This window comes from Ciconia boyciana, chromosome 8 (assembly GCF_034638445.1).
Source record: "Ciconia boyciana chromosome 8, ASM3463844v1, whole genome shotgun sequence".
In the NCBI taxonomy this organism is placed as follows: domain Eukaryota; kingdom Metazoa; phylum Chordata; class Aves; order Ciconiiformes; family Ciconiidae; genus Ciconia; species Ciconia boyciana.
In genome coordinates this window covers 66,855,274-66,877,476 of record NC_132941.1, presented here as the reverse complement: position 1 = coordinate 66,877,476, position 22,203 = coordinate 66,855,274, and the positions used below count along the sequence as shown (strand labels likewise).

The window sequence follows — 22,203 nt, the reverse complement described above, 5'->3', positions numbered from 1 at the left end:
GCCCCCGGGGTTTTAATTTTCTGTTGGTGGCAACCAGTCTGAGAGCAGAGAGATGGTGTCCCAGGCAGCAGCGTCCTGACGCGCTGGTGTAGAATTCAAGATGGGCAGCTGGTGCGGCTGCTGTACTAGGGTGACTTTTAGAGGAAACGGTTAAGGGAGGATTTCTCTGAACAGTCTGCAGTAACATAAAAACTCTCTTGCTGGCTGCGTAAAAATCATTTATCTGGAGTTATGTTTAAGGACATGAAATGATGAACTGGGGTCCCATGAGGCTAGGCATGCAACCCCATAAAGGGGAAAAAAAATCCTGCATCAAAGGAATTCCTAATGAAATTACTTTCTTAGAATTTTAAATGATCCATCTCTTCCATATATATTTCAATTTAATTTTGGAGATGGTTCTTGAACGTCTACATCCCCGATTTTATTACAAACTTTTGAAATGCTTCCTTCTTTTCTTCTCCCTCATGCTTTCTGCTTCATCGCAAGAGTCCCTTGTGGACCTCTGGCGCACCTGAAGTTAGTAGCTGCCTTCTCATAAAACTTGGAGGATTGGAGCTGGCTTACTATAGTAGTAATAGGTTTCTTCCTGGAAACAGTGTATTTCTTCACTGGCTGCATTTTATTTCTGATGACTAAAAGTTTCTGCATCCTCCTATGAGAATTCCTTAATTGTATTTAAACTGGCATTGCTCAGCGAACCTTACTACTGCAGAGCCAAAACATATGGTACGTACATAAAACATTAACATTTTTCCCATGGATGGAAGTGAACTGAGGCTGACAAAACCCAAACTTTTCTGTTGTGCTGAGCAAAACGGAAATGGCAAAGTTGCCCCAAACTTTGTTTTCAGCCTAGTTTTCGAGAAAACTTGAAACATGTTTTAAGATTTTTTTTTTAATGAGAGTGTTTTCTATCAAACCCAGTTTCGGCAGAAAGCTGTCTGTGAGCTGTAGCGAAGAGCAAAGCGTTGCGTCTGCCGCACTGCGAGGGCTCTGGCGCGGCAGCTTTGCCGATAGACCCAGTAATGCCAGCATCAAACGAGGCTTCTCGTAAGCAGGGGTGGAGAAGCGCTGAGGAGTCGTCATCCAGCCTGCGTACGGAAGGGAAAACCGCCGGGCAGCGTGGCGGAGGTGGCTGTGGTTTGGGATGGGTCGTCTCCCCGAGAGTCCCGGCAAATCCGCTTTGCCGGGGCGGTCGCGCAGCTGGGCGCTCTGGCGCTCGGAGGGGCTGCAGCCTGGCGCGCCGGGGCAGGCGCGCGCTGACGGGGCCGGGGGTTCACCTCTTGCGTGGCCGGTGCGTGGAGCTGTGCGAGGAGTGGAGAGGACAGGGGCTGTAGATTCAGCAGCAGTTAGGGGCAAAATACCCATTTGGGTATTCTACCTGAAATCCACATTTTTCAGCAGAGAAATCAAAACTTCATTTTGGGTCAAACATCTCATTTTGTGTAATTATTTACCCTTTTTACCTTTTAAAAGTAAAATGCAAAGGAGGTCTTACTGTACAGAAAAGTACTGTCAAGGTCAGTTTTGAAAACATTCCAGAAGAAGAGAGACTTTCCCACCTCCCTACACACTGTAAAAAAAAGAAATTAAACTGAGGAAATGAATTAAACGTTTTGGTATAGCCAGCATTACAATTTTTGTCGGAATAAATTTGTCTAAAACTGTTTTGCGTTACTAAGGTGCTTTCTGTTCACTTTAGGAGTTTTAGCAGTCACGGCCTAGCCCTGAACACAATACAACCTAAATATTTTATAAGGCACCTAAAGTCATCCATTTATCATTTATAACATATGTTGCAAAAACATTAAGTAACATTTAGCAGATGTTTATTGCTAATGTTATGCTACTATAAACATGTGCTATCAAGACTTTTTTTTTTTTTTGGTAAATCAATTTTAGTTACTTGAATAAAATTTTCTAAGCTGTAGAAGTGGGGGAAAAAAAGCAACAAAACAACTGAAGGGTAGCGTACACGTCCAATCTGTCAGCTTGATAAGAGATGGAAGCTGAATTTGGTGTTTGATTAGATTTATTTTCTAATGCAAAATGCCATGCCTTCAAGGAAGGAACGTCGTAGTACATTTTGATGGTAATTTTCACCATCTGGGTAAAACGTTTACGTGCTGGGCCCATTAGAAACTGGTTGTCTGGTTTTGGATTCCTAGAGAAGAGGACCGACGCTGAAAAGCAGGACACCTTGCCTGAGCTTTCTGCCTGCTCTGGTGGCACCTCGGCCGTCCCCGGGGCCACCTGCACCTCTCCCACGCTTGCCGGCCTGCCCCACGCTCCCCACTTCCCTTCTGGTGGCTTTAACCTGGGCTCTGCCGTCTCCTCCTCTCCCCAGTGCACCGTGTGGGGAAGCCCTTGGCCCGGGGCTGGGACGGTGCTGTGGGGAAGGAGAGCGTGGTCCGTGGGCACTCCTCAGGGACGAAGCCTGGGGCTGCCTGCGGCAAGGTCTGTCGCTGTAGCTAACCCCCCGACGCTGTGCGCGGCGCGTGCTGCTGCGGTGCCCAGTGGCCGGGAGCTGGGTTCCCTTCAGAGCAGCGTCTCCTCCTCCAGCACTGGCTTATTTTGCAGGTCGCCCGTGCCCCTAGACGTGGCCCTGCCTGTCTTCAGCGGTGAGATCATGCTCTGTTCTCAGTTAAAGAGAAGAAAGGGGAAAGATGAAGAATGAGGAGTCTTTCTGTCTACTGCCTGATCAGTCCTTTCAGGCATATATATACACACATACATAAATACGTATGTGTGTATATTGGGTGTGTGTATATACATTTCTATAGAAGCCTTTTCTGCAAGCATTTTATGTTGAAAATAATCAAGCCCGTTAGTTAGTGCAAGTGTTGGGTGCATCGTTCTCAAGGCGTGATCCTGCTCTGATGTGGACTACAACCAAGCAGCACCGTGCACTTTATTTCTACCAGCTGAGTGGGTGTCCCCGATTCCTGGCGTGTGAAAGCCCACCGGGTAAGCCCAGCCTGGTGGCTAGCCTGGGCTCAGGAGGAAGGCTGGTGGCGGGCGCTGCGGAGGGGAGCTGGCCTTGAGAAGCGAGGAGGTGACTGGGGGAGGTTTGGTTCCCTCTTTTTTTCCCCATGGCACTGGAAAAATCAAACTTTGTAATTATGATGGAACTGTCCTAGAATTAAATGGCTCAAATGACCTTCCTGATCCTCTTGTTCTATTCTGGGATAAAAAGCAGGGAGAGATGAAGAAAAATAATTACTAGTGCTGTGGCGTGAGAAGTGGTGATTATCCTGTAAAGCCAGCCAAGCAGCCGCACGCCTGAGCTGGCAGAGGCGGTGAAAGAAGTGCCGCAGAGCTGTAGCTCGGCCTCGTTCGGTCCAGTCCTCCTCCCTTTTTCCTCTTTCACCACCAGCGTGACTTCTGTTTATTTCCACGGCGTGCGGCAGTGCTGGTGGGGGGCCCCGAGGGGATGCCGCCGAGCGGGGTCCTGTCCCTGCAAGTCCTGTTTGCTCCATCCTGTGATGGAGCCCGTGGATCCCGTGACCGGGCAAGCTGGGGTGAATGTCATAGACGAGCTTACCTTTGTGTAGCACTGGCATGTGTGATCACAGGCACTTTAAGCTAAGCTTAAATTACTCGGTGTGTGGAATTAGCTCAGGGCCTTTTGCTGTGCCTGTGAAGCCTTCTCTGCCGGTACGTGGTGAGGTGGAGCTGGGGGTCAGGCTGGCCCAGGAGCCTGGGCTGGTGTGAAGACAGGGAGCGCTGGGGGGCTGGCTGAGGACGCCCTGCTGCTCGCGTCCGGAGGGGCAGCGCTCGGATCATCACAGCATCATGGATTTAATGTCGTATTTAGCACTCAGTTAATTTATATGCCGTTCCTGAAGAGGCTGTATATCAGCTTTACTCTTCCTCCACCCAGGGTTGCTTTTTTCCCCATTTTTCTTTTTTCTATCCGTGGTCAAAAATACTAATAGAAGGTATGCAAACTGGAAAAATCTCGTCTTTCCTTCACCATATAATCAGCAAACCTAATCTAGACTATCAGTAATGCTCAAATACCTGCCCGAGCTCTCAGCTCTCTGCTCGTCTGCCTGCGTGTACCCTGGGCAGAGGGCCTAGGTCCGAGGCCGGGCGGCGAGGGGTCCCTCCAAGAGCACCGGCCCTTCCGCACTGTTCCCCCCAGGAGGAATGTTTCTCCTGGCAGGTGGGAGAGGCACCGGGATTGCTGCTGTGAGGGCAGAGATGTTCTCTGCCACATCAGCCGTTCCTTGCAGGGTCCTCCTGCATCAAAACCTGCACCTCAGTGTTGGCTTCTGAAATGTGCGTCCGCCCCAGGAAACAGGTCTGGGGTTTGTAACGGTGACACATCCAAGGAACTGGGATAAAAAAGTGTGTTCCTGTCGTTCCTGGTAGGGCTCTAATTGGCAGTCCTTTCAGCCCAGATGAGACGATACCGTGATCAAACGCCTTCAGCTCTGCTCTACTTTAGACTTGGTGCGCCGGAAGAGTTTGACTATTTGCCAGGGAGATGTTATTCCAGCTGCCTACGCGGTAGTCTGTGTGCTTTGTCCTCGGCGGAGCCGCGCGGCCTCCTGCCGCAGGGACCCCGCGCTGGGCTGTCGGTGCCTGCCCGGCCTGGCTGGCAGTCGGCGGCCGAGGCTCCCAGGCCAGGGAGCTGCCAGGCGCTCTGTCTGCCACAGGCCGATGAAAAAGCCTTGGCTGTGCTGGGACAATCATCATCTTCAGGAATGACATCTCCGTATGCAGACTTAAAATAGCGTATTTACCACACAGACAAATGCACGCTTTCAGCGGTGCCCAGTAACACTGTAGCTGCCAGCTGCGGAGATGTGCCTAAAGGTTCACGGGCTGTCACCTCTTCCCCTCAGCACTGCGGCACTAACGGTAACAGTAACAGGCTGCCCAGTAACGAGACCTTCACCTCCGCGGGCGGCCTCCCCGCCCTGCCCAGCGCATCGCTTGGGAGCGCCGCGGGAAGGCCCCGGGCTGGGCCGCAGTGACCCCGCTGGGGCCCAGCAAAGCCCGGGACGGGCAGCGAGGTGCTGCCCGCCTGCAGCTCCCACTCCCACGTGGCCCGTGTGGGGACGGCTCCAGGGCCGGCCGAGCCCGGTGCTCTGCCTGGAGCGCTTACATGGGTAGCGGGGGGAATCCCGATATAACGTTTGCTTTTTCAACACCACCACTCTGTAATTTGCTTGGAAGCTGTTTAACGAGCGATACATTGAGCGTGCACAGAACAGGCCGTTTACCAGAGAATTTTGCCGAGAGGCAGTATCCTTCTAGAAATACTAGCCGGACATGCGGGAGCACAGAGAAGCAAAACCGTCTTCAGCATTGGCCTCAGGGCATCGGTTACTGGTTTCGTTTCGTGTGGTCCGGGGGCTCTGGCGAGTGTTAGGTGCGTGCAGCCAGCCTCTGAAAACAGGCCTCACCCCCACGCTAAGGGCGGCTGATTGCTGTGAAAGCTGCGTGGCGTGTGCCCGTCAGCCTGTGTATGTAAAGCCCATGCTTGTCTCCTGTGCTTTTGGCCAAGACCGCTGTGAACTCATTTAGTTCTCGCTAATCTGCACCTACGAGAGCTCAGCTGGGTAGTTAATGAATAACCCATTTGCCTCCCTGCGTTGTTATTGCAAAGTAACATAGCTTTTTCTGCCAGAAATAGCATTGGTAAAGCATACGGAACACAAGGGACAAGGTGCTGTGGTTTTCTCTGCCGTCTCTGGTGCCTCCTGAGCTCGTTGGTAGAGAAGCAGATGAATGTAATGCGCTTGCACTCATTTGGAAGGGCTCCTGGCCAATGCAAGCAGTATTTTTGCACTAATTAGGAATGGTTTCTGGCCAATGCAAACATTATTGTACTCAATATCAATAACCCAGTCTTCCTAAAATGACTTTGCAGTTGCTTTGCATGGTCTATTTGATTCCTTACGGAGTCACAGAGATTCATATTTAATCATACAATAACTCGCTGTTTTTACACGACTTCAGAGTTGCTTCCTAATAGTATGTTTGAATCCTTAGTTTCTAAAGGGGTTCATTTATAGCACTGGGCTTGTATTATACCTTTAATTTCTTTCATTATCTACCAGCATTCCCTGAATTCCTGGGTAGTTAATGCTCGCTTGAGTTTCCTGTCAGTCACATTATACTGTATTTCCATTTTTCTCACCCATGTAATCTTCTCTGTGGATATGAATAGGCAAAACAGATCAGCCCGAGATGTTGGAGACTGAACGTATCGCTTGTGCTTTTTCCAGTGGTAGAAAGGAAAGCAGTGGTTTCTTGTGCCGTATGGAGCCTTCCAGTCAGAGAAAAACGGCTGCCTTGTGTTCAAAGGGTTTCAGGCTCGGGGAGGACTGCTGGCAGCATTCCCCATTGGCCTTTGCCCCCCCTCGCCATCAAATACCTCTGCCTTTTCCCCCAAGTTGCTTCACCTCATCTCTAATCACAAATCTCACTTTTGGTCTCCCCGATCTTCCCAATTCACTCGGGTTCATCCTCCAATTCAAAAGCTTTTCATAGCGAGTCCTCCCCGTCCCTCCTGCTGTCCTGCCTCTCTCTCTCCCCCCCGCTGTTTTTAGCAGGCCCACCGCTTCGTTGGAGATTTGCTGAGGTTTCCGTTTGCAGTGACGCCCACGTGTCCCTTACAGGCTCTTTGCAGGGCTTCCCTGCTCTGCCCTCCCCTTGCTCAGGCCCTCCCCACCGCTCTAAAAGCTGCGCCTAATCCCGACAGCTGTTAATCCTGCTGCGGTTCCTTTTCGTCATCCCCTGACTTTCTCGACCGTTGTCCCCCGTTGCAGCATCCCTGCGCCCCGTGGTCCCCGCAGGCTGTCCCCCTCCCGGCATGGCCTGCCTGGCTGCCCTCTCCGTCCAGCCCCTGCCTCGCGGCTTGCAGAAGCGGCCTTTCCTTCCTGGCTGGAATCGATGCGTGCCATGGCTTCTGAGTCTAAGCTGTCACTCTCCCTGCTGTGAGCTGAAACTCTTGGCATTTTGTGGCAGCAGGCTTGTGGTTCCTGTGGCCGCGTATTCATGTGTCCGCATCAATTACCACGGTGCTTTCTTCCGAAGCTAGATTGCAGTAATGTAATAGGTAGACAAATGCTATTAATTATGCCAACATATAGAAATACATTGATAGAAGGGTGATCATGCCATACTAGCCCTACAAATTTGCTGTTACAAGACTCAAAAAATAATTTCTTAGGTCTTTAGTGTTGTAGAGAGTCATTCTTGGAGTTAAAACTTCCCTGATTTTTTTGATGAAGCTGAAAAACATGCAGATAAATAGTGAAAGGTTGACTCGATCCTTAAAATGTGATTTTTAATTTTCTGTTTTCCCCAGATTTGAGGGTATTGGACACCGGGTTTACTAACTGCACCCATTGTTTTCCTACTATTGGACATTAATACCAGGTCCTGACATTGAACCCTCACTGGATATCTGTCATGTGTCTGAAGTTTTATGGTAGTTTTGTCTTGCCATACGTTTAGGTATCTTGTAAATAAATTCAGAATAAACAGACAAAATAATGAAAACAGTCGGAATTTTAAGATAGTAAAGAAGAAACCTCATTTTTTTGCATCTTACATTGAGGCATACTTGTCCTTCTGTATAAAGAATTTTTGCAGAGAAACATACTCTTTATTCTCTTTATTTCACTGGAAAATAGAAGCTGTGCATCCAGTCTGCTTTACCACACAGTACATTTTGTGACTACAATGAAATCTTAATTATAGAGATGTCAGTGCAGCACCTGGCACTCTTGTGAAGTGGGCTGGACTGGGCTGCGTGAGGTTTGGTGAGGTCCAACAGGCATGTGAAACCCTGCCATCCTGCTTTTCATGCGTTACTGGAGACTGAGAACAAAACCACGCTGAACTAAGCAAATCCAGGTCACGGTATTTATCTTTATTTGTGATTCATGGTTTGCGACTTGATGCCAGGGAGAGTCAGGAAGAGGCGTGTCTCTCTCGTGCGAATGCCAGCTTCTTAGGTCCAGCAGTTCCACTTACCTGCGAAGGTGCTATATTGATAACGAGCTGTTAGAGGAGTCAATAGGAATAATTAGCGTATTTTTTTCATGAGGAGCTAACAAAATACCCATTGGGGCATTTCAACACAACAGATGGCATTGGACTGTGGTGCGACCAACAAGTCAGCGTCCCTGTGCCGCGGTGCCGCACTCCCTTGCATTTGTGCATTGCAGATGGTTTTAAAACAGAGTAGAATAGAATAGAATAGAATAGAATAGAATAGAATAGACTATTTCAGTTGGAAGGGACCTACCACAATCATCTCGTCCAACTGCCTGACCGCTTCAGGGCTGACCAAAAGCTAAAGCATGTTATTAAGGGCATTGTCTCAAACCCTGACAGGCATGGGGCATCGACCACCTCTCCAGGGAGCCTGTTCCAGGGTTTGACCACCCTCTCGGTAAAGAAATGCTTCCTAAAGCACCCCAGGTTTTCAGGTCCCTCTCCGCCTCTCATGGGTTCCTCCGGTTCAACCTCAAGCCAAAACCATTTCTGTACTTGCAGATTGTGACTGTCAAAACCGTGCCACGCTGAAGTCGAAGCAGTGGGTGAGTATGGGCCTGTGAATAGGCAACAGCTGCCATCTCCCGCTGGCTGGGAGCGTGTGTCATGAAATCCTCCACTGGCATCTATGACTCAGGCTCCTACCAGTCACCCCCAAATAATCAGCTCTTCTAGTTGCGGGTGAAAGACGTGGAAGACAGCTTTCTCTTGTCAGCTCACAGAAAGTGGCGTCTCTGGAGCATACGTAATTGTTCCAGGCAGGTTCAGGATTTCTATTTTAGGGATAATCACATATTCTGTAGTGATATGTTGTCATTTTTGGAAATCCAGTGTGTTGCGCACAAAAAGCAACATGCTGCTACTATGATTTTCTTCCTCAAATGTTATTTGCTTTTTCTTTAACGGGATTGCTTACTAATTCCTGAAGAAAATAATGAAACTAAAAAAAACCAGTCAGTGCCTGTTCATCTAACATCATCTGAACTTCAAATCAGCAGAACTGTGTATTTAATTTATTAAAAGTGACATCTTTGCTGAGAGGTTCAAGGGCCTGGTGAATATTCATATCTAGATTTGTTTCTTGACTGCTGACTAGAGCATGCTTTCTAGATCAGTTGTAGTCATGGATACATAGAAATGACACTTTTGGTTTTGTTTTCTTAGTGACAAAGATTTTTTACACAATATTCCCAACATTATAATAAAGAATTGTCAAAAACTGACCTCCTGGAGTGATCGCAGATCATGAGCACTTGCACATGGTTTAACTGCCAAGAAAATGCTGTGCTTTAAAGGTGCTCACTCTAGCTGGGTTTCCTCTTTGAGTATTTCTTAGTGACCAAAGTTCAATTAATGAATTTGCTTGCACGTAAAAAAAAATGGATCCGTTGCCCCGGATGCTTCAGCACTGTGTGTGCTAACGTTTCGGATTTCAGAAAGAATATTCATGAACAAGATGTAGCTGCGGTTGGTTTGTTCATTGCGGTTGGTTTGCACATTGCTCACTACAGTCTCTCTAATAGGGGTGGTAGGAAAAACCTCAATAAAATGCTGCCTGTGGCTGCAGATTGCTCCTTCCAGGGCTGGGTTTTCTCAGACGGGAGGGAGCAGGCGACCAGTTTGCAGCTCCTGCAGCATCTCGGACGAGCCGGCCACTGGCTCCAGGCGTTACCCGCGTCCTTGCCAGTATCTCGTGGCTTCTCAGCCCAAGACCTGTCAAGCCCTGCTAAAAGAAAGGGAATCACTAAAAGGGAAAGGGAATCTTATCACCCACTGGGAAGGGGAGTGATAAGGAGATGACACACCACCCGTGTAGCTGAGCCTTTCCTCCGGAGGCGCGGGAGGCCGTCAGAAGGACGGGGTGGCACTGGTTTCCCCACGTGGTCTTTCGTGGAGTCTCCTGGAGCATGCCGGGGGAGGAGACGGTGCATCTGCCCTTCAGCGTTGCTTATGGAGTGGGGGAAGATACGTGGTGGGAGCTGGCCCAGACTCTGTTTTCAATTTCATTTGGCAAAGTTTTCCGAGATCTCCTGCAGAAAATGTCCCACAAAAGTGACAATAACAATATTTTGGATATAAGCCCAGCACAAAAGGGTAATAGGAACTCCTTGGGCATGTGTGGGCTTTTGATTCATCCTCAGAGATGACAGATGTGCATTTATTTAAGATCTGGGAGTGGGACTCGGAATATTTATAGTGAATTCTTTGCTCCCACTCTTCCTGTGTGGTTTTGGTCTCCACTGTCAGTCAAACACGGGTTCAGTGCTCTCTGTTGACCATCTCGTGTATCATTCACACTGAAAATCCCCAAGCCCGTGCCAGGCATTTCTCTTTGTCCAACCTTCAGAGCTTTCCGGGGAGGAGATGCTGAGGGTCCCCTTGCACGGTCAGGGTCTCATGGTAGAAATGTCAAGGGCTGGCGGGTAGAGCTGAGCAGGGTGCAGCTCAGTCCACCGGTGAGCTCCTCCTAAACACCTCCAGCCACTTTGAGAATAGAACAGAATAGTTCAGTTGGAAGGGGCCTACAATGGTCATCTAGTCCAACTGCCTGACCGCTTCAGGGCTGACCAAAAGCTGAAGCATGTGCCTGTGCAGCAGCCAGCACTGGTGTGCAGGGTGTGTGTGCACCATGGCTTCGTTGGCAGCCCTGCAGCCGGCGGAGCTGTGAGGACATTAAGGAACTGAGGTATAAAGAGGCGATTTGTGGAATGGGAGTAATGCTGTGTCCTTTACGTTGGCTTTTGTGACAGTATTTATTGGTTTGTTTGTCTGTGAGGCACTCCAACTATATGGTAATGGGGATATCTCATTATTGGTATAAACAGACCTATCCTTTTTATTTATTTAAGATTGATAGTAGATTAGATCACAGCAATAGTTTAGTAAAAATTATTTTGTTTGCAGTGGCTGCTGATCAAGGCAGTAGCTGAAGCGTTATAGCTGCGCTGTCCTTTCTTGCCATTACTCCTCACCGTGGCTCTGGAAGAAATAACAGACCTGGTGCGGATGGGTTTGCACATGAAGAGAGTGGAAGTCAGTCGCCGTCCTCTAGATGTTGTCCTCTGGAAGCACAAACAGGAGACCAACTGGCTGTTGAATGCGCACAGCAGTACGGAGCCAGGCGCGTGGAGAGCAGCGGCTGCCCGCGGCGCGGGGCGTGCGGCTTGCTGGCGTTCTCCGCTCTGCTGCGCTCTGAGTTTGCTCACGCGCTTATGGCATCTCTGTGAGACTCCTCCCGTATCAACACGGGTCAAAGCTGTATTTTAGCTGGTGCTAAACCACTTATTTAGTAACCTAATTCAACCTGCTTGCAAGCTACTTCAAGCAGGTGAAAGAAACTGTTGAAAGAAAAACAAGTGCTGTCCCGCATCTTCCCCAGGAGGCGGTGACTTTTAATAAAAGCTTGGCCAATGCTCTTCAGTTGTCTCCTTGTCTTCATTTTAAATATGAGATCTTTGCAGTAAAGCATTTACAAATTTAAATTCTTTTTTCTTTACCTTGTAGTGAACTTTGACCACTTCCAGATTCTCCGGGCGATTGGGAAGGGAAGCTTTGGCAAGGTAGGCTTGAACGCTCGGTCTTGAGTTTGCTTGTGTGTTTTATCAGGTGCCTGCTGTTATGTATTTATGGTTTATTGAAACAGTAACGGTGCTGAAATAGGCTATTTTTATTGTTGGATGATGGCTGCTGAGTAAACACAGGAAAAATGTGTTCAGGAAAATACCTCGTTCTCATTTGGTATTGCTTTAATTCTTGGCATCGTGGTGAAACAGGTGTATTTTAAACTACCAGCACAATCGTGACCATTTCATGGCAAATATTCATTATGTTTTCTGTTTCCTGAGAGGGTTTATAGGTTGTGAGGGGGGACAGTAAGTCGGGAGGGTGTTGGAAGTTGTTCTGGGTGATTGACTGAGCTGGCACGATGTGGTCAAGAGGGTTCTCTGAAGCCCTGGGCTGTTTTCCCACTCAGAAATGAGTTATGCTGAAGAGTTTTTGTTGTTTATTTTTAACAAGTCTTTTTTGCCAAGCATGTGGGAGAAGGTGGGAGGTGATGATCAAAAAGCTGGATAGCTCTGGAAGTCAGTTACTGGTTGATTTCCTAGTTTTATTCCTTTTTCAATCCCTTTTTCACTGACTCTCACTCAGTCCCTGTGTACATAACTATCTGCTGCTTCTGTCAAGGCATTTCACACCATTTGTTTGCACTGCAAGCACGAAGTTCGATGTGTATGTGTGCATGCACGTGTGTATGTCCTTGCACACGCACGAGACTGCATTGTGTTGGTACTGTTCTGTAGTTACTTTGTCGCCTGCATTTTACTGTGCCCCAACAGTAGTTGTGCCCCTCTGTTTAGCCGAGACGTCTGCACCCGACGGACAGGCACTGTAGGAGTGGTAACCCTGGTGATGATTCATTAAAATGGCTGAATTTGGTTGTCGTAATCTTCTCACGTGACGGCCGCATGCTGTGGGGCTTTGTGCCAGGACTGGGTGTTAGGGTGGGGCAGGGAAATGGGCCTTTGAAATTGTGCAAAATGTGGAATATTGAACTTGTGAAATAGCACAGACTGGTTCAGAGGATGGCGCAAGCGCCTCCGTGTCTCCACATGCTGCGAAAATAAACTGAAGACGAGCTGAGCGATCAGAGGAAAGCTGTATCCTCTCTCATTTCTTTGTGGTCTGGTCATCTTGGCCAGGTTCTCTGGTATGAGCTTTGATCAACAGCTCATACCGTGAGGGTAAGAAAATCTGAGTCTGGCCCAGGAGATGAACCGTACTGTCCTTTTACAGCCCGTTATGGCCCTAACGAGGCAGTGTCATGCCGGCGATGGCCATGTGAGCAGCCTGACCTGCTGCATTCGATGCTCAGAAACTTTGTTCAGATGCTTGGAAACTTTGCAAAAGCAGAAATTTCTCAGGAGATCTGAGACCCGTTTGGCCAGAAGAGCCCAAATTTTTACCGATTACTGAAAATCTCTTTTTAAATACTTAAAATGTATTAAGTAGCTTTAGTCTTGAGAAACAGTAGCAGTACAAAATCCAACCGCAGTCTCGATGCGGTAGAGTCCAGCTCTTCTTAGAGTCAAGAGAATGGACGCTATTAGTCATAGTGCTGTCATTAGCACTGCTTGCTAATGAAGACGTTTTCTTGCAGCCTCAGTTAACTGACGAGCGCTGAGGTATCTATTACACTTTTCTGGCGTGCTCGGGGCACAATCTACCCACGCAAATTCCCGCCTGCCTGCCTTGTAAGTCCACATGGGATCAGGGCTAATGCTGAGCAGGGGCAAGTCGGGGAGAGGGTGGGAAGTAGTCACCCAAGCAAGAAGAGGTGAAAGCTGTCAGCAGAGCTATGTCAGATTTCTGAGGTTGTATTAGGTGATGGAGAATGATTAAATACAAGCTCAGGTCCTTCCTTAGGGTAGCACTGCAAAGGTAAAGCATACAGGAGAGGAAAGTCTCCCCAGACGCTCCTGGCGAGAACAGGAACTCTCAGGGTCTTGTGACTCCTGCTCATCGTCAAAGACCAAGACCTAACTCAAAATCTTACTAAAAATAGCAGCTAACTTTTTTTTTCAAGCTCACAGGAGAAAACTCATACTTCCACATGGAAACTTTCCGGAGAAAAGAGGTTTTATTCTGTTGAGCAGCAGCACTTGGTGCTGGAAAATTAATTCTGCTCAGAACGTGAAAAAGGAGAAAAAAAATATTCTTGTCCCAGGGCAGGACCTTTTTGGCTTTGAAGAGAGCTGCTCCTCATGGCTGCTTCCTTTTCTGTTTATGTTGAAGGAAGGTTAAGTCTAGCACGTAGCAGTCTATCAGGCATCAGAATTGTATATACACTTTCAACAAAATGCTGAAATGATTCATCTGTCATCTTTCTGGATAATTATGTCAATATGCTAAATTTCCTTTGATACTAAGGAAAGCTTTTTACATTTACAAAGTCATTTACAACTCGCATTTAATTACAGAAAATGCAGGACTACCTACCCGAAAACTCTTACTTGAAATTTATGAGTAATTTAGTTGCTTTGGTTGATTTAAGCACTTATCTGCCCACATTCAGGAAGGTATTTAGGAGCCAGGGTCCCGTCCATCTCAGAATGGGGCTGTGGACCCGCAGTGTGCAGTGGGTGGCCTGTGAAATCTGTGACGCCGTGTGATCTCGTAGCGACGGGACCTAGGAGGCAGCAACCCGCTGGGTAGCTTTGGGCAAGGCATTTGCTTTCCACTCTCGTTTCGTGCACCTCTCAGGACAGACGGTGTGGTCCTTGGTACAGGAACTGTACCAAATGAAGGAAAAAGGCACTCAGAAATCGCTTTTGAAGAGACCGGGGAGCCCCTGAGCTGTGGCTCTGTCATATCTGCAAAACCCAGCCAATTTCTGTTTCCTAGAGATGGGTTTAATAATCTTTAAGATACTATTAATCAAATGGAATCAAATCGATTCCATGTTTACTCAAATTAGCAAATGTGTAATATTTTCCATACATATTAGAGGTCATATTATTTGATTTTCGTATTTTAATAGGAGCGTTATGTTTCTCCCATAGCACAGACTCCTTTCTCAAGCAGCAGCAGCTGCTCAGGTTTTAGCTGGTCCGTTGCCGTTAGCCAAGGAGCAGTAGCCAGGAGAGGATTTCCAGAATGTGATGCAATTTGTCACCCCCTGTTTTAACGGGAAACGCACTGCGAGTTTCATCACGCTTCACAAGAGACATGATGAGACCCGGAAATCTCAGGCGGCGTTGGCTGCATTGCAGGTATCCTGACGTCTGCCTTCTTAAAAATTGACCTCTCCTGGCTTAAGTCTTTGTTCGAACCGGGAGGTAGCCGGGGGAGCGTTTGCCCCTGTATTCATCCTCCCACCTGGGCTTCCCTCTCCATCCTCCCTCGAATCAGCCACCGCCACCTTTTCCAAGGAACAAAGAACTGGATGGGGTTATGGGAATTCATTATGTTCACTTCACTGCTGTGAAGAAGGAAAATCATATCTGAAGTTCTTCACCACGGATTTATGTCTGCTGTTGGAAATAGAGGATTAAAGCAGGGGATGGGGGCTGGAATGAGCAGCAACGTGAAATGACATTTTCCAGAGAGAACAAATACATCTCGGGGTGGGTGGGCCTGTGCAGGCAGGCCGCAGGGGCCTGGGGGGCGTTGCTTTCATTTTTCTTCTTTTTCTTTTTTGTCTTTACTTTGAGTAATTTATGAAGTTTTATTGGGAACTGCGAAGGTTCAGGGGAACCCATCTGGTAGCAAAGAGGTTTTTATAGCTGGCAGGCGGCACAGTGAGGGCCTGGAGAGCAGGGACCCCAGACAGCCCCCGGCGCGGGCGGCGCGGAGGCGGGAGGCGTGCGCGGCTGCGGGTGGGGTCGGGCGGGAACCCCCGCGGGGGATGGGGTGAGAGGCAGCCGCGAGGGACGGCGGTCCTCAGCACGGCGGGGCGGGCGGGGAGCACGGCGGCTGCCGGCGGAGGCGTCCACCCTCCCCGGCTGGCCGGCTCCTTGGGCCGGGGCGCGGGGTGGCCCTGGCTGCTCAGGAGGTGCTGAGGGGGCCCTGCTCCCCGAGGGTGGCTTCTCACCGACCCTTCCGAAGAAAGCTCGCTTGCAATGTGGTTTGCTTTGCAAAAGTACTTTAACTTCATGATTTTGTTGCTTTAATAATTCACACAGCCTGAAGCTGGGTATAGAAAAGCTTTAATCCATTTTCTGAAGGTCATAAATGCCCACCCAGTAGATATACCGTAAAGAAAATTCCCTTAAAGTCTATTCTCTACTGAATCTCTCTTTGATACCAACACAAGCTTGATCCTTTGTCTTCTTTTTCCGGCTTTATAAATGTTGGATTTTTTCCCCAAAAAGAAAGGCTACAAACACAATCCTTTGATATTAAAATACCACAGGTGGTTTTTGCCCTTGTTTTTTCCTTTGCTGTACTGGAGCTCGCCTGAGGCCGAGGGTTTGTCAGAGCTGCAGGCAGGGTCTCAAGATGCGTGTCCCTGCCGGACATCGGCCCCGTCACTCGTTCGCACGCTGGCGACGGCCCCAGCCCTGGCGTGGGAGGGTGGCGGGAGGACCTGCCGTGTTGTCAGGAGGCTCGGGAGGTGAAATTGCATTTGTTTTTTTAAAGGGCAGTGTGGTTAGCTGCGAGGGGGCAGACAGGCGAGGGGTGTCCATGTGTGTCGGGGTGCCTCTGGTGTTTGACCACCCAGCCCTGCCTGGGTGAGGTTTCGCTGGGCGGCCCCAGCCCTGGAGGAGGGAAAGGCCCTGCTTGCTGCGCTGGTGCCGTTCAGGCACCGTCCTGCTTGGCCCCCGGAGCTACACAGGGTGTCGTGCGGGATGGAGCAGGTCCTCCAGGCAGGAGAAGCGCAGTTGCAGGAGCGGTGATGCGAAGGGCATGCTTCACCGCGGCGTCCGGCACAGGAGCAGCTCCCCTGGCCGGGGGTGCACATCTGCCCAAACCCCTTGTCTGGCAGTGACCACGAGTGGGTGCGTGAGAAAGCACGGAGCACACGGAGGGTGATCCTCCCTCCGATACAACCTCCTAGGTAGCATTTAGTGATTTATTTTTCTTTCTTGGACGTTGCTAAGCTCTAAGTGTGTCATCGGTACAAGCCACAGGAGAGAGAATGGCAAAGAATGAAAAGCTGGAGTCTCGATGTGGTCCAGCACTACCTTACTGCCCAGATCTCGGGTTGTGGGGTCAGCAGCAGTACAATTACAGAGCAGAAAATGCTGCTGAATGATCTCGAGTGATGGAGTGAGCAGTGACTTCAGCTGGAAGGAGGCCTGGGACATGATACTGCGCACCCCCGCCGGGGACCTGTTTGGGGTTTCTGAAGGATCAGACTTCATAAGACAGTGATTTCTAGTAAAAGCTGCCCACCTTTGTTATTATTATATACCCAGTGCCTTATTAACATTTGCATTAGAAGCTGCCTGGGGTTTATTTCAGCCCCTGTCATTCCCTGTGGATGAGTCACGCTGGTGTGGGACGGGAGGTGGGACGGGAGGTGGGACCGATGCTCCCGCCAGCAGCCGGGAGGCTGTGGACAGGAAAGCGGCATAAGAGAGCGGAGGGTGGAAGCATCCTCCTCCACCCAAAAACCTGCTGATGGCCCCTGGGCCACCCCTGCAGCTTTCCACGCGCGAGTGGGGACTTGCCCCAGAGCAGAGCGCCGTGGTGGGCCGGCATCGCCTCCTTGGGCTGCGCGGCTGCTGCATCCCCCGTCTCGGGCGGTCCCCTTGCCTGAGCGTGCAGGGAGGGGTACGTCTGCTGCAGAGGGCACGCACGAGCGGCAGCTCCTGGGAGCTGGCTGTGGAGCGGGATGGCTTCGCTTTGTGTGCCAGGCTCGCCCCTCACTCATACAGTTTCTCAGCTTGCTGCTCAGACAGCTTCTATCCCTCCTGAGTCCTGAAACCTGCTGGTTCCTCGTCGTCAGGAGGCTTGGAGGAAAGCGGGATGCTGGTTGCAAATTGTGGTATTTGAATGTGACGCTTACTCTCAGTCAGGCGCGAACCCTGAGCTCGCTGTGGTCTGTCCACTGATTCATTGCATCTTGTGCCAGGGGAAGCCTGCTGCGTATTTTGCTGAAGCCTCTTCACGGGGTAGGGATGGCTTTTGTGGCGCAGTATGTGACACCCTCTCTTGAGTCACAAACACACGTCCCTGCTCATACAGCTCCTTCCGCTTACGCTTCCCTTCCCGGGCCGGGGAGGACAGGCAGGCACGCTGGTTCTGCTAGCTGCACGTTGGGAGTTGAGAAATGCGCTGCAGGTCTTATGCACAACCAAGAATAAAATCCGTGATGAGCCAGTCTCTCTCCTTTAGCCCCTACAAAACAACCCAGAAGATGTTTTCATTTGGTTTGCTCCCCCGCGCTTTGTAGACGTGCTCCGCCTCGTGCTTGCAGAGCTGTTGGGGAAAGTGCAGTGCCTCTTTACTCCTTGCCTGAAGTTTTGTCATTTTCTCTTGTCAAGTTGTCTTTTGCCATCAAAGTGCACCAACACCGAGAGGATCTAGTGCCTTGTTGCCAGAACAAAGCTCGTCTCTACTAACTCATGCGTAGCAGCGAAGCCTGATTTGGTGTGGTGATTCATGAAGATTCCCTGGTGTCTAATAATGCGGTTTAATTAATGATGGAGCCTTTCCCTCCTTCTGGATCTCTGTCTTTTGTGTTGTCTGATTGGTTTTCACAAAGCTGAGAGGAACTTTTACATCTTTGAGTCATCCATCCATCCGTAAAATGTGGCTGAAACTGGCCAACAGTCCTAAAAGTCGGTAGGGGCGAGCGTGGAAAAAAAAAATCCCATAACCTCATTTTCTTAGGAAACCAGACACAAATGTTTAATTCATGAAGCCGCAAGCAAGTCCAGCAGACTGGATCCCTCCTGGCGTGAGCCTGCATTATAATGCAGCGGAGCTCCTCTTCGGGGGCAAACCGGAGCCCTGGGCTGCCAGGAGGGGCGGGTCCGCGTGTGACGCTGCGGCATCGTCCCCCTCCCGCCTCCGCTGGGGCTGGGCCGCGGCAGCGGGGCAGGCGGTGCGCGGACGTGGCGCTCGGGGCAGGCGGCTGCCGCGGGGAGTGCCGGTCCCCGCTTCCCCATGGGATGCGCTGATTCAAAATGTCACAGCGCTAGTGGTGACGCCTGGGGATGTGCTGGCGCCGGTGCACTGGTGCTATTCGTGAGTCGTGTGTTGGCGGCGTGATAAACTGTCACTAGTAATTGTAACGGTGGTAACCGATGGAAAAGGGAAGAACAAAGAGTGCTGAATGATCCCGTCCTCATTCTTGCCTCACTCTCATTCTGTAATGTTGTTGGCCCCAGGGATGTCACTACTGCCTGCCTCTGGTATCCACTTCCAAGCTGTTTTGGTTTTTTTCCCCTGTGTTTTTTCCTTCCCCTACCGCCTCTGAACTGTACAAAATGAAGAAAACAGGAAGCATGAAACATAAAATGTTTTAAAGTTTTGTATAATTTTATGTAAATGTTTTTTTAATTTTTAAAAAAGCTAGCATGAAATGAAAAGGAAAAAGGATGTCTGTGTTTGTAAGCGCAACATTAAACCCGACCTCTGTGGTCCGAAGTTGGCAGCCAGGCTGTCCTGCTGGGGCGCGGTGCAGCGATGGCCGGCTGGGTTTCACGGGCCCGGTGGACGTGGCCCTGCACCGCTGGCCGCCTGCACCGCTCTGCCCGCTGATGCCTGCTCCGAGCCAGCGTCATCCCTCTCCAAAAAAGTGTGTAGCCCCAGGCAACGCGTGCATGTGGCGAGAGCCTCCCCGCAGAACAAACGCCGTTCCCTGGCGCAACCAGCCTGTTTAATTGGGATGGAGTTAATCGAGCCTGTCAGGCACGGGGGGAGGGAGGGTGGCAGAGCTGTGTCCGGGGCAGCCCTGCGGTGCGGCAGGGCAGGTGCACGCACCCGCAGCCTGCACGCCTGCCCGAGCGCAGCGGGAGAAACCACCCTCACTTCCACGGCAGCGGGGTTGTACGACCTCCGATGCCGAGCCGGCTGGAGGGCCCTGCGGTGATGTCCCAGCTCCACGCGCCGCTCGGGCTGGGGAAGCAGAGGTGCAAACAGGCGCAGCTAGCGAGGGGAGGCCACCGCCGCCACGGGCTCCGCCGGCCATGCGGCCGAGGGATGTGCCTGCTGGCAGCCGTGACCGGTGCCTTTGTAGACTTAGAGTTGCCTTGTGCCAGAGGAGGTGCGTGGCACTCGTAATCCCACTGCCATTTGAAGAATCTGCTTTTCGCTTGCTCTGCTCTGCAAAGCAAGGATCTGTGGATCAGGTAATTCCCCAAAATAGTAAAGGAGACAAAGACGCTGCTGCTTCTGAGGCAGCCCAGCCTTCCTCAGGCCCTGCACCCTTTCTCAGGGCTTTCTCAGCCCTGAAGGCACCCAGCGATAGGCATATATACTGCTTTCCCACTGCAGCTTGCAAAAAGGTCGTTAGTGGGAGGAAGCCTAGACAGCAAATCCATAATGTATCTTCCGCATGACATGTTTGTGTAAAGACTATGAAGTTCTTGTTTGCTATAAAGAGTAAAATGATGCAGTGCCATTACAACGCAGGCAAAAGAAACAGCTCCCAGGAGGGTCCAGCTCAGGAGGCACGACGCCAAGCTTTCCGAGGGGCATTTTCTCTTTCCTCCACAAACTCCCAGAGTCCCACAGTTGCCTCCAACTTCCCAAAATGAGAGTGGCAGTGAAGTCCCTATGGATGGGAATGCCCAGCATGTTCTCATATGCCCTTTTAAAAACAAGGTGTTTTTCCGATTACTTGTGACTGTTGCAGAGGTATGTTTAGTTATTGTTGTTATTAACCCAAGCTGTATCTCTGACAATTTAGGACCGCAGGCTGGACCCTCTAGGACATCCCTCTGCCATATTCTTTGCCTGGTTTTCCTTTACCACATTATCTCTGCCTGGACTTGGTTGGACCTTTAGCTCTTGTTTGTGGTCTCCTTCTGCCAGACAAAACCCATGGTGTGTGTCCTGGGTCTGAAGGTAGCACAGCTTTCGTTCTTCATTCCCTGCTATCGCTGCTGCTTCACTATTTGTACAACTTGCAAGTGCTAGAGGAGGCATTGCAAGGGGTGCTGCACGAGAACCCTCGGAGGCTGACAAACCCTCTGTTGGTGCTCAGAGCACTTGGACGGAGAAGCAGGTGGTCCTCATAGCAGCCTTGATTGATAGACACACGGTGGCTGGCTTTGCGGGGTGGGCATTCTCAGCATCGGTGCAGGGGCTCCTCTTAGTCTGGAAGCAGAAGCAACATCCTGAGGTGAACCACAAGGCTGCTTCTGCCCATCGATGCGATGAAAGCTTGCCATGGCTTGTGTCAGCAGAATTTTTTTCTCACATATATTACCGTGTATGCATCACGGCTAAATAGCTGTTTCCTGCTCAAATTCTTCCTACCTCTTACATGTGACTTTTTTCAATATTAAATTCTAACAACAAAATCCACCCCCCCACCCCCTTGCCTAAGCCACAAATGCGATCTCATTTCTAGGTCTTTGATTCAGGAGACCTTTCTGTGGAGTAACATATGCTGTCTGTTGAGTGGCAGATGTCTCTGAATCAAACACCGATACTTGTGTTCAGAAGGGCCAACCTAATTATGGGGTAAGGAAATGGAGAGCTAAAGGTCTTTGAGGGGAGGAGGAGAAGTTGCAGCACGGGAGATCTCCAGACTCTGCAGGAGTCTCATGGACTCTCACAAGAAAAACAGTGGGAGTAGGAAAGGGCAGAGCTGGGTTAGGTGGCGTGGCTGCAAAGAAACCCAACCTAAGTGCATTACTGCATTTCCTTTACTATCATCCATCTGTGAGAACAAAGAGCAGAATATTTTGGCGCTTGATTGGATTCATAATTGGAAATCTGATTATTGTCGCTCTTCTCCCTTTGCATGTCTTCGTTCTTTGCTGCACTGGGGAAGGAGGAGGGTAACTCTGGTGTAGGGGGTCTCCTCTGGCCCCAGCGCCCTGCACCTGCCATGGTGCTACCACTGGCCACCAGCAGCCTGTGCGTGCTCGTAGTCCTGCGCTCCACTCCAGCGCAGCGTCCAAGCATTTATTTATTTAAACTTCTGGGACGCGTGGATGCGAGGCACAGAGCTGTGTTACTGTAGTCCTGAGCCGTTCCTGATCTGATCACCTGCGCCGCCCATCGCATTGATGGCAGTAGACACAGAAGAGTGAAAACTCTGGAGGTCATGTTCTTCTCACATTACTCTTAAGAGAAGTGCCAGTTCAGCTGGGCTCGGCTGTACGCTGCCCGAGAGGCTGTGCCTTGTCTTTGGCGGCAGTGGTGTCTTTACCTGCCCGCTGTGCCAGCCGTGCAGCCAACGCGCAGACTGATGGTCTAACATGGCCGACATACATAAAAGAGTCTTATTTTTAAAGTAAAAAATGTGCCCTGCTTTGCTAATGTTAATGATAAATTTCTCAGTGGCTTAAATATGACCAGCATTTGGATCTTTTTTTTGTTCTGACAAGCCATGGGACAGCACACCCCGCAAGCTGGTTAACTGAACCAAGAGCATGGGATGTTTCAGCATCAGACGCAGGATTTGGCAACAATAAAACTGAGGCTACATTGGACATCAGAATCATCTACAGGTCCTTAGAAGCTGCAGCCTATGAGTTTGGGATGTTCTCTTAA

At 50.0% G+C, this 22,203-nt stretch overlaps 1 protein-coding gene across 3 annotated transcripts in view; it reads left to right on the top strand.

The window, feature by feature from the left end:
* Positions 1-22,203, top strand: part of STK32C (serine/threonine kinase 32C) — a 99,733-nt gene that overhangs the window by 41,619 nt on the left and 35,911 nt on the right. For 2 of the 3 annotated variants that reach the window (XR_012043971.1, XM_072871369.1), the window contains exon 2: positions 11,530-11,585. The exons of the other annotated variant lie outside the window; for it this stretch is intronic. Coding sequence is in view for 1 of the 2 variants with exons in the window: in XM_072871369.1 (XP_072727470.1) it covers positions 11,530-11,585 (56 nt within the window). In the remaining variant the exon portion in view is untranslated. The remainder of the gene's footprint in view (positions 1-11,529; positions 11,586-22,203) is intronic. 3 annotated transcript variants of the gene reach the window in all.